This window comes from Peromyscus leucopus, chromosome 3 (assembly GCF_004664715.2).
Source record: "Peromyscus leucopus breed LL Stock chromosome 3, UCI_PerLeu_2.1, whole genome shotgun sequence".
In the NCBI taxonomy this organism is placed as follows: Eukaryota; Metazoa; Chordata; class Mammalia; order Rodentia; family Cricetidae; genus Peromyscus; species Peromyscus leucopus.
Genome location: NC_051065.1, coordinates 88,777,477 through 88,788,538, shown reverse-complemented (window position 1 = coordinate 88,788,538; position 11,062 = coordinate 88,777,477). Strand labels below are relative to the sequence as shown.

The 11,062-nt window shown below is 53.6% G+C and overlaps 2 protein-coding genes across 4 annotated transcripts; one reads left to right on the top strand and one right to left on the bottom strand.

Moving 5' to 3' along the window:
• Positions 1-2,999: 2,999 nt before the first annotated feature.
• On the top strand, positions 3,000-5,706 carry Rnf181 (ring finger protein 181). Of its 2 annotated transcripts, none has more exons than XM_028855185.2 (5): positions 3,000-3,196; positions 3,884-4,011; positions 4,179-4,288; positions 4,434-4,508; positions 4,723-4,867. In XM_028855185.2, exons 1-5 carry the CDS (start codon positions 3,072-3,074, stop codon positions 4,807-4,809), a joined length of 525 nt encoding a protein of 174 aa, XP_028711018.1. In that variant the 5' UTR covers positions 3,000-3,071; the 3' UTR covers positions 4,810-4,867. The 2 variants fall into 2 exon arrangements, with proteins under 2 accessions (XP_028711018.1, XP_028711017.1); XM_028855184.2 differs by having other exon boundaries at positions 3,004-3,196; positions 4,715-5,706.
• Positions 5,661-10,182, bottom strand: Tmem150a (transmembrane protein 150A). 2 transcript variants are annotated; one of them, XM_028855182.1, is made up of 8 exons: positions 10,096-10,182; positions 9,354-9,535; positions 8,905-8,952; positions 8,533-8,619; positions 7,425-7,492; positions 6,948-7,075; positions 6,624-6,801; positions 5,661-6,415 (listed from the first exon to the last, which is right to left on the bottom strand). In XM_028855182.1, exons 2-8 carry the CDS (start codon positions 9,416-9,418, stop codon positions 6,174-6,176), a joined length of 816 nt encoding a protein of 271 aa, XP_028711015.1. In that variant the 5' UTR covers positions 9,419-9,535; positions 10,096-10,182; the 3' UTR covers positions 5,661-6,173. The 2 variants fall into 2 exon arrangements, with proteins under 2 accessions (XP_028711015.1, XP_037059711.1); XM_037203816.1 differs by lacking the exon at positions 8,905-8,952 and having other exon boundaries at positions 10,096-10,178.
• Positions 10,183-11,062: the final 880 nt, after the last annotated feature.

Genomic DNA, 11,062 nt, shown 5'->3' with positions numbered 1-11,062 from the left:
ATTTCTGTGAGTTCGAGGCCAGCCTGGTCTACAGAGCAAGATCCAGGACAGGCACCAAAACTACACAGAGAAACCCTGTCTCCAAAAACAAAAACAAAAACAAACAAACAAACAAAAAAAACACAAAAAAAACCAAAACTGTGATGTTTGGGGCTGGGCTGGTATACTGGTATGTGCCTTGAATCCCAGCATTTGGGAGGCAGAGGCTAGTAGATCTCTATGAGTTCAAGGCTAGCCTGGTCTACAGATAAAGTTTCAGAAGAGCCAGGACTGTTACACAGAGAAACTCCGTCTCAAAAAACCAAAAAATGGTCAAAATAATGCTCATCTCTTCTTAATCGCTGCTAATTTCTCAGCTCCAGATAACCAGCATAGATTGTCCCACTAGAGCTCAGGCTTCACTTCAGTGGTTCTGGTCTGCTGTTAATCACCACTGATTCTTCAGCCCCAGCTGCCCAGAGCCATCGATTCTTTTTGTTGTTGTTGCTTTTGAGACAGGGTTTCTCTGGGTAGCCCTGGCTGTCCTGGAACCCACTCTGTAGACCAGGTTGGCCTTGAACTCACAGAGATCTGCCTGCCTCTGCCTCCTGAGTGTTGGTATTAAAGGCATGCACCACCACCACCAGGCTAAGCCACAGATTTTTAATTCAAATATATCTCACAAACAGCCCCGACAGAGTCTTTAAGGGATTCGCAAACTTCCCTCTGAACCTTTATTAAGCCAGGCCTCCACCATCTGCATGGCTGTCAGCATTATCTTCCAAGTCCCCACAAGTTCATTAAGTTCTAGGACTTTAACATAACTTTCCCAGCCCAATGTCCCAACATCCTTTCCAATCTTCCCAAACATAGTATGTTCAGATCTGCCACAGAAATACCCAAGTCCTAGTGCCAACTTCTTTGCTTTGTTTTATTTATTTATTTTTATTTTATATATTATATATATATAAATATATATATATTTCGAGACAAGGTTTCTCTGTGTAGCTCTGGTGGTCTGGGAATTCACTCTGTAGCCCAGGCTGGCCTCAAACCCGCAGAGATCCACCTGCCTCTGCCTCCTCCAGAGTGCTGGGAGTAAAGGCCTGTGTCTCCACTGTCAGGCATTGTTTCCTTTCTATTGTAGTAAAACACCATGACCAAAAGGAACTTGTTGAGAAGGGGTTTGTTTCAACTTAAAATTGTAGTCTATTTTGAAAGGAAAGTCAGGACAGGAAACCAGGGCAGGAACTGAGGCAAGATCTGAAGCAGAGGCCATGGAGAAATACTGCTGACTGGCTTTCTCGGCTTTCTTTCTTTCTTTTTTTTTAAATTTTTTTTGTTTTTTTTTAAATTTTTTTTGTTTTTATTGGTTTTTCAAGACAGGGTCTCTCTGTGTATCCCTGGCTGTCCTGAAACTCATTCTGTAGCCCAGGCTGACCTTGAACTCACAGAGATCTGCCTGCCTCTGCCACCCGAATACTGGGACTAAAGGCCTGCACCTCCACCGCCCCGCTCATCAGCCTGCTTCCTTGTACAATCTTGGGGCGTCACTGCCTACAGTGGGCTGGGCCCTTCCATATCAATCATTAATCAAGAAATGACTTTGTCTACAGGCTCATGTGATGGAGGAATTTTCTCAGTTGAGGGTCCTTCTTCTCAGATGACCCTAGTTTTTGTCAAGTGTGGGCTATAGAGGCAGTGTCTCCCTAAGAGCCCAAGCTGGCCTCTTAAATTCTCAGATTACCACCATGCTTGCTCTAAGAATTTGTTACCTTCCCTGGGTTTATTGTCACCTTCCTCTTCTGAGAATGATATAGCACTTTGCCCTGCTAAGTAGGTCAACAACACTGACTTTGGGCAAGCCGCTTCTGGGACTCAGGTTTCATACATATAAAAGGGTGCAGAAGTAATGCGGGTGCAGTTCAGTGGTAGAGAAAGTGCTTAGCGTGGACTCCAGGCTCTGTAGTTAAGCCCCCATGAGAAAAAAGAAAAGCAGAAGGTACCTCACTACAGTATCAGACTACTACAGTGATGAAATATGGGCTTTTCGTTTTCTGTATGTGTCTCCTTTTATTCTGTTTAAGACAGGATCTTACTATGTAGTCCATACTGGTCTTGAACTTGCAATCCTCTGGCTGTCACCTTTTTTTAAAAGGATTTGTTTTTATAACTGTGTATGTGTTTCTGCCAGTTGAACGTAGGTATGGGGGAGGAGGGGGAAAGAGGGGCTACCTGGAGCTGGAGTTATAGGAGGTTGTAAACTGCCCGACTTGAGCTCCTAACCATGCATGGTTTTGTCTTTCTTCCTCTCTCTTTCCTTATTTGTTTATATATTTTTTTTTATTTTTATTGATTGACAGATTGAAATAGGGTCACACTTCGTAGCCTTGGTTGGCCTCCCACTCAAAGAAATCCGCCTGCCTCTGCCTCCTGATTTACGGGATTAAAGCCATGCAGCACCAGGTCCTTTTCTTCTTCTTCTTTTTTTTTTTTTTTTTTTTTTTATGTGTGTGAGTGTTTTGCTGCATGTCCGTCTGTCCGTCGTTTGTATGCCTGGTGCCCGCAGAGAGCGTCGGAACGCCTGAAAATTGTGTTAACCGACGGTTGAGCGCCGCCCTGTGGGTGCTGGGGCTAGAACTTGGGCCAGCTTAGCTATCTCTTTAGCTCCTCCACCCCTCCTTTTTATGCCTAAAACCTAATGAATGCGTGGGAATTTTCCTCCCGTGGAGTAGGTGGGGCGTGAGGGTAAATTCAACCAATGAGACGCAATACAAAGATTTCCGGCTCGCATTTTCACTTAGGGAGCGCGGCGAGGGCCGACTGAGCGTGGTGCTGGACAAGTCCCCGGAATTTCCTTGTTCTGCGACTCTATTGGCCTTAGCCTTTGGTCACCTGACTCACCCGACCAATGAGAGGCGGCTGAATCAGTACTTCCGCCTTTGTCAGCGGTCGGCGAGCCACTACGGCCACCTCGCGGATACTCTGATTGGCTGTCATCTCGAAGCTCGCTCGCTTATTGGCCAGGGCGGGATCCGGCTCTCCAGCGGCAAGCTAGAGCTGGGCCAGAGAAGCCCAGCCGCCCGGCAGCCATGGCGTCCTACTTTGATGAGCACGACTGCGAGCCGTTGAATCCTGAGCGCGAGGCCCGCAACAATATGTTGCTGGAGCTCGCGAGGAGAGTGCGCGGGGCTTGGAGCTGGGCCCCGGGCAGCAGGTTTCTGGGCTGGGGCTTGGCGGAGAGGGCCGGTAACCTGGGAGATGGGATGGATAATAGGGAATGTTAAGTCTGGGCGACGCGATCGGTCGGAGTCGTTAATTTTGGGCCATTAGTGAGCAGGGCCCGCCCGGGGATCTTGGGAGGACTGAGCTGGAAAAGGTGGGAGTCGCAGAGGGAGGCAGCGGAAAAGATTGTCATGGGGGCGGGCACGGCCTGTGCCCATGTGCGTAGTCAATTGGATAGTATTTTGCTAGCAATAAGCTAGCACGAAAGCTCACTGCCGCCCTGGAATCAACTTGGCTTTCCCGGATCATTCCTGAGCGACTTCCTTGAGACTGCTACTTCGTGTAAAATGCTAGGGTTGTCTGATCACACCACCATGCTGGTGTTTTTCTTGTGTTTTGAGAGAGTCTTACTATGTATTCCCAACTGGCCTGTAACTCAGTATGTAGGTGAGGCTGGCCTCGAACTCACAGCCTCCTAAGTGTTGTGATTAAAGGGGCGAGACCCCTCCGCTCCCACCCCACTTTCGTTTTTCCTCCTGAGCAGCTATTGTGTACTAGTCGTTATTACTACTGGCCAGGACAGGTGTTTTTGTCTGTTAGTGTCTAGTGGATTATGGGGCCAAAAATGTGGGTTGTTTTTTTTTTTTTTTTAGTTCTGATTCTTATACTTTCCCCTCAGATCACTCTTTAATAGGATGGACTTTGAGGACTTGGGATTGGTAGATTGGGAACACCACCTGCCCCCACCAGCTGCCAAGGCTGTGGTGGAGAGCCTCCCCAGAACAGTCATCGGTAGCTCCAAGGCTGGTGAGGATACAAGTTCTTTTTTTTTCTTTTTAGGAGATAAGCCAGACGTGCCATCTCCCCCAAGCCAGCACAATCTGGCCTGTTAGTTTTCTAGGCCAAGCCTGAGTCTGAGTGGGAGGTTGGGGTGGGGCCTTCACGGTTCTCCTGATCAGCACTTCCTCTTCAAGAGCTCAAGTGCCCCGTGTGCCTCTTGGAGTTTGAGGAGGAGGAGACTGTGATCGAGATGCCCTGCCATCACCTCTTCCACTCCGACTGCATTCTGCCCTGGCTAAGTAAGGTACTTCTTCCGGCCTCACCTGCCCTGGCACCAATTCCTGAGCTGCTTTTGTGGTTCCGGACTGAGCTGGGAATCCAGGAAGGGCGAGAGCAGGGGCGGGAATCAGGAGCAGGGAAGGGCTGGAAGACTGCTCTGATTTGTCTAGACCAATTCCTGCCCCCTGTGCCGCCATGAGCTGCCCACTGATGATGACAGTTACGAAGAGCACAAGAAAGACAAGGTAGGGCTGGTGCTTCTGAGGAGGGGGGGCAGTGGGCGTGGTCACCCCACCCCTGCACCTCGGCAGGCTCCTCACTTCGCCTCCCCTCCAAGTCAGTCTGGTTGAGGGGCAGAGAGGCCTTAGCATTGTTGCAGCTAGGAGCCTGAAAAGGGGCCTTATCCATGAGTATGCCGGCCCGCCCTGCCTAGCTTTTGTCTGTCTTCCAGGCTCGGAGGCAGCAGCAGCAGCACCGTCTGGAGAACCTCCACGGAGCCATGTACACGTGAGGCAGCGGTTAGGGCCGAGAGCTCAGCCCCTGTGACTGAGTCCTCCCTTTTGCACTTTGAATCTTCATTAAAGGTTTCTCTGCCCGCCCTGCAGCTGCACCGATCACACGCTGCCTGCCGGAGCCGGGCTCTGCACCCTCCACCCTGCTGCTAGTGAGAAAGCTGATGGCCGAAGGTGCCAGGCTGCATTTCCCTCTCTGCTGGCCTCTAGCCTCTGGGTGGTGGGGCCCTGGGGGCAGCCAGGGCTTGGGTCTGAGTGTTCTTGGTTAGAAGTCAAACTGTGTCAGCGTCTGGCCCTTTGTAGCTGTTTAAAACTGATAAACTAACTTGCACCACCCCCTTCCGGAAGAATCTAGTTAACCTTGGGACCTTTAGTTAACATTGGAATCCTGGGGGTGTTCTTTAGTTCCACCGAGAAAACTTTTAACATTGTAAAAGTTGCCCTCTGTATCCCACCCCCGTCCCTGTAGGCGCCGGTATCGAGGAATCAAAGTTCAAGCCAGACTGGGTAGGGGAAAGAAATGAGACTACAAAGTCAAGCCAGTTCTTTGGCCTGTCTAGAGACTCACAAAGGGGGCCAAGCACTTGTGGAGGTCTTGAGAGTGGGTTCTACTGTGTGACCCTGGCTGGCTTGGAACTCACTGTATTGACCAGGCTGATCCTGGTCTATACAAATCACACTCTGTACAGAACTTTGGAGATCCTCCTGCCTCTACCTCCCCAGTGCTAGGATTACTGGTTTGTACCATCATGCCCAGACCCTTCTGATGTATTTTGATGGCACCTGTCACTCTTAGTTACTGGCAACCCTCAAGAATCTCTCCTTCTTTTCATCCCTGCCGACTGGGTCAGACCCTCCCTGATTCTCCAGAGCAGACTGCAGACATGCAAATTAGAATTCTTTTTAATAGATATAAAAAAGTACTAAAATACTCATGTGGTTCTGCTGTGTTATTTGCCCTAAAGGAAGTGAGGGGCAGAGTGAAGAACCCAAGTGCAGCTGGGTGGGCCTTCCCTTAGGCTAAGGCATGCGCCTCCCATCCTCCAGGCTTTGGGGCCCCTGCTGCCCCAGCCCCCAATTCCTGCAGCAGGAAACCCCAGTGGTCTGGCTCTGGCACTGGGAGAAGAAGGCACCTGAAGGGCTGGCAGGGCAAGTGAGGAGAGGTGACCTTGAACACAAAATACTACTCTGGTATGGGGGGGACAGGACATGGAGCAGAGGCCGCTGGTGAGGCCGGGCTCCTCGATGGCACAGGTGGATGTTGGATGGCCACTTCTCCAGAAGCGAGGAAGCCTAGATCCCAACAGTGCCCTCGACTGGTTGTTTTTGGTACAAAATAAATGCAAAGAAGGTAGAGGGTGCGGGTGCTGCGGAGGCTGGGCCAGCCACCCTCCAGACTCAGATCATGGCAATACTCTCGGGGGCACAGTTGAGGTGGGTAGAGGTGCTGCTGCTCCCAGAGGACTTACAGGCCCTGCCAGGGGCAGGCTGCAGTGCAGCCACCAGTGTGTCTGAGGAGACGGCCCCGAACTCGTAGCTGAAGGTGCCGTAGAAGATGAGGATGTCGAGGACAAACACCCATTCACACAGGGCAGCCCCGTGCTGTAGCTGAGAGCTCTCGTGGAGGAAGAAGACTCCACCTGGAGCGGGGTTAAGGACGGGTTCGATCCCATGTGTGGACCTGGCTACACTGTTTGGCCGTCCCAGATTCTGAAGCTGGCTGAGGTAAAGGATCAGACCTCCTAAGGAGAAGACTACTAGGATGATGGTCACTGGGCTCAAGATGCCACCCCTCCCCCCGACCTGGGCTGGGGGTGAGTTCCCGGCTACCCGGTCCCAGAAGGATACTAAGGACCAGGGTGATGAAGGCGATGACAGCCAGCGCACTTCGCAGGTAGGCCATAGCCAGGTCCAGGGTGGTGGTGGCCCCGTGGTAGAAGAGAACACATTGCAGGCACACAAAGAGCAGCCCGGCGGGGAAGGCCACACCAGCTCCAATGTAGTGTAGAGACTTGGCATGGTCCACCTGGCCCGACGGGTTAATCCATGAAGTAGCCCCACCTCTCTGCCCCATCCATCCCTTCTCGGCCCCTCAACCGCTCCCTTGATCAACCTCCAGTGTCGCCGCTACAGGCAGCCAGACCCTATAAAGGGGAGGTGGGGGGGAGGCACCTGGAAGTTGCCGACCACCACGAGGCCCGCGGCGTTGGTGCAGCCGGTGATGAGTGCGGTGGTGTTGATCCAGGAGTGCCGGCTCTGCTCCAGGAGCTGCCCGTACCGAAGGAGGCAGATCAGGGCCACTAGGGGAAGACAGTGATGCTGGGACCAGTTCTCGCCTTCCTCCAGCCTTGCCTTCCCAGCCTGCCCTCCAGTTTCGTGCCTGCTCAGGCACTCCAGCCTCTTGCGGAGAGCTGAGAGCTACCAGGGCACGGACACGTAGGTAGAATTGTTTCTGTGCCATCCCCGCCCCCCCCCAATGCCAGGCTTTTACCCAGGGCAGCTGGGTGAAGATTAGTTAGTATCTGGCCTTCACTGAACAGGAGAGAAGTTGCCCCTTTCACCAGCTCTTGGTGATGGGGCAGGCTGTGCAGAGTAAACATTTCTGGGCTTTTCTAGAGATGAGGGCAGGAGTCTGATGATATCACTCACCCATAAAAGCACCCATGTTGCCAATGAGGCTGAAGAGGCAGCTCTCTGGGGGATATGTTCCACACTTGCTGAGGGGAGGGGTGAGGACAGTGAGGCAGGAGTAACCCATGGCCCTCTACACCTCTCCTAGACTCTCCGTCCCCCCCCACGGGGTGGGGGGGAGACTTTATCTGTACTTGGCCCTTCAGCAGACAAGCCTCTGATTTAAATAGAGCTCCTGTGTGAGACTTAAAGAGGTGCCCTAGAGTGCCTGGCAGATCTGAGACTCCTTGCTGAGTCCTGCAGCTGGTCTAGATTTCCTTGGACTTGTGTTGGGCACTCGGAAGTGCTGACCTTAAATCCGGTACTTTCATTGGCTAGCTGTGTGACCTGAATGAATATTTCCAAGGCTGTTTCCACATCAAAAGCAGTGAAAACAGAACCTAACCTGAAGGAAGGAATAAAAGGCACCCCTGGCATATAAAACTCAGCAGAATGCCCAGCTCCTAGAAATAGCAAGTAGTGCATTTATTTCTTTGGAACAGGGTCTTACATTGCTCAGGCTAGCCAAAAACTAGCTGGGGATGACCATGAACTTCTGATCCTCTTGCCTTAATCTCCAGAGTGCTGGGGCTGCAGGCATGTGTTACCACATCTAGTTTTTTGTTTGTTTGTTTTTCGAGGCAGGGTTTCTCTGTAGCTTTGCGCCTTTCCTGGAACTCACTTGGTAGTCCAGGCTGGCCTCGAACTCACAGAGATCTGCCTGGCTCTGCCTCCCGAGTGCTGGGATTAAAGGTGTGTGCCACCACCACCCAGCTACCACATCCAGTTTTATGTGGTGCTGGCCTTTGTGTGTGCCAGGCGGGCATTCTGCCAGCTGAGCTATATGGGCAATGCCCAGGCTCCCCCTTGTCTCTTCTCTGAGACAGGGTCTCACATGACCAGGCAGGCCTTGGATCCATCTTTGGACTACTTCCCAAGTGCTAAGGTTATAACCTCTGTCACTTTAGCCTCGCTAGTATTCATTGGCTCAGAATCGTTCTTCTTGAGATCCAGGGACAGCCCTGTGCGTGAGGGGGTTTCTGGAGGTCTGGAGGGACCTAGGGTCTGCCCAGTTTCCAGGACCTACCTGATGAGAGGAACATCGTCAAGGGTGCAGCAGGTCTTCGGGCCCCCTTGTTCAGCAGGGTCAGGAGAGCAGGACTCATTGTAGGACCTGGCAGGTAGGACACGGGGTACAAGATTGGAGGAAGGAGTATCTCAAAACCTCAGCCTGTAGCCTTAGGCTTCAGGAGAAATCTTCCAGACCTCCCAGGGCCTTCCTGAAGCAGAGACAGGATGAAGGGATGACGGGAAGTGGGTGGATGGCCAGGATGTCAAGCCTGGAGACCAGTGTCAGAGAACAGCAGGAGGTCTATGGTCTCCATGTGGCTTGTGGGCTCAAAGAGGGACAGAGATGAAGGGAGCTTTAGAGTGAGGCCACCTGCAGACTGCTCCATACCAGTTCTCCACTGGGCACACGTGGCGGTTCATCACGGCCATGGCATACCTGTGGAAGCAGACCTGTCACTGTCCCCGTGTCTCTTCCGGCCCAGCCACCCCTCCTGGCTCTTTGACTTTTGGCCTAATTCAGCCTCACTGTCCTTGCTGTCTTTTGGTGGGGTGAGGAGGTAGGTACTGATGCTATAGCAGACCCTGTAGAATTGCCTCCAACCAAAGACCCTCTGCAAGTTGCCCTGCTTAGAAGTCTATGTCGGAGCTGTCTCGCTGGACTGCAGTGGTGCCCGCATGTCTCAAGAGGCTGTGTGCCCAGGAATCAGGCCAAGCTTTGGCGACAGACAGAGTGACCATGGGTACCTACCATTCTGGAGCCTACAAACAAACCAACGGACTGTGTGTTTGCCATCAAGCTCCTTTAGGCCCCCCTCAACCCGCACCCCTGTTACTCACACTGTCCATATGCCCGTGATGGAGAATGCAGATAGGCTGACAGGAAGGAGGATCCAGGCGGTCATGAGGGAGTGGAGCCAGGGTGGTGGTAGTTTGGGGGTAAGGACAACAGGTAGGTGGGGAAGAGGGGACAGGCCCAGCTACCTTGAGATATTTCGGCCACAATCATCAGCTGCCCTGGCCTGGTGGGGGAGAAAGATCAAGGTCCAGGGTCTGGCGACTGGCCAGGGCGGGGGGAGGGGGAGGGTGGGCAACACTTCATCCCAGAGCTCTCCCTGGGCGTTCAGGCGTCCAGACTTTGGGCTGAGTCTCAGCCGGAACGTGGCACCCTCTGGCTATCCATCTGGGGCCTCCGCGATCTACTCAAATGCCACCGGCGCGCTGAGAGCCTCGGGTAGGGCTGTAACATCTGGAAAGAGAGCCACGCTCCCCGGCCTGAGGGACACCGGCTTGGTGAAGGCTGGAGCTAGGACAATCAAGGCGATCATGCCAAGGAAAGCCTGGTGCGCCGGGCCGAGAGAGCGGCTGCGAGGCGTTGGCGTGCGGGCAAACCACCTGACCACCGTGCCCCGGCAAAGGGGCGGGTTCTCGAGGGAAGCCCGACCGGGTCCCGCTCGCGTGGGCACAGGGACCCCAGCTTGGGTAGGAGTCTGCAGCCAGCGACAACTCCCCCTCCCTCCAGAGCCCGGCTTCCCAAGGCGATCCCTTGGAGGCTGCGAGAGAAAAGAAGTCCAGTACGCACCTCCCCGGAGCGCCCCGCCGCCGCCGCTCCCTGCTCGGCCCCCTCGTGGCTGCGTCTCCAGCTGCGGCCCTCGGAGCAGCCCTGAAAGGTTTAAAGGGCCGAGCGGCCCCGCCCCTGGCGGCCCCAGGCCCGCCGCGCCGCCCGCCGGGACGTGGAGTCCGCGTAGCCCCGGCCCCGGTGCCGGCGCCCCGCCCGAGACTACAACTCCCGAGCCCCCGCGGCAATGTCACGGGAGAAACGTGGGCGGTGCCCCAAGTCCAGGGGACCTGGGCGCCCGGGGCGATGGCCCGGACACCTCTGACACCGAGATCTAGAGGGCAGTTGGTTTTGTCATTCCTGCGGTGGGAGTGCGGGCTGGCCAGCCCTGCAGCTCCGCCCGTGCCTGTAGCCTGTGGCTGTCATCGTGCACGTGGCTGGAAGAAGCCTTCCTTCACTGCCTTGGCGGACTGTTAAGGCTTTGGGGAGGCTCTCCCCTACCTCACTGTGGCGCCCCAAGCCTGCTACTGTCTTGACAGGCAAGAGGCAGGTGGGTGAGAGGCCAAGCACCAAACTTGGACTTGGCTTAGGAAACCCAAAGCACGCTGAATTTGGCTTTGCCCACCCCACCCCCTAGCCTCCGGACCGCCCCATTAGCAAACTCTGGAAGAGGGCTGCTTTTATTTTTATTTTGGGGGCATACAAGAACACAGAGTACTGGCCAGAAGTCACCATGTCCAAGATGTTTCCCGACTAAGGACTCAACATTTAAATAAGGTTTAGTGTACTAAAGGATATCCATTCTAAATACACGCTGGTGCTGCCTAGGGCCGGTAAAGATGAACACACCCAGGTGCTCATTACTAGAGGGGAAGGTGAGGGACTCAAGTGGAATCTGGGGAGAGGAAACAGGACTATGTGGGAATAAATCATCCATTAGTCTCCCTTCAATCGATGGACAGAGTACCCTGAACCTTCTCTTTATGATGGA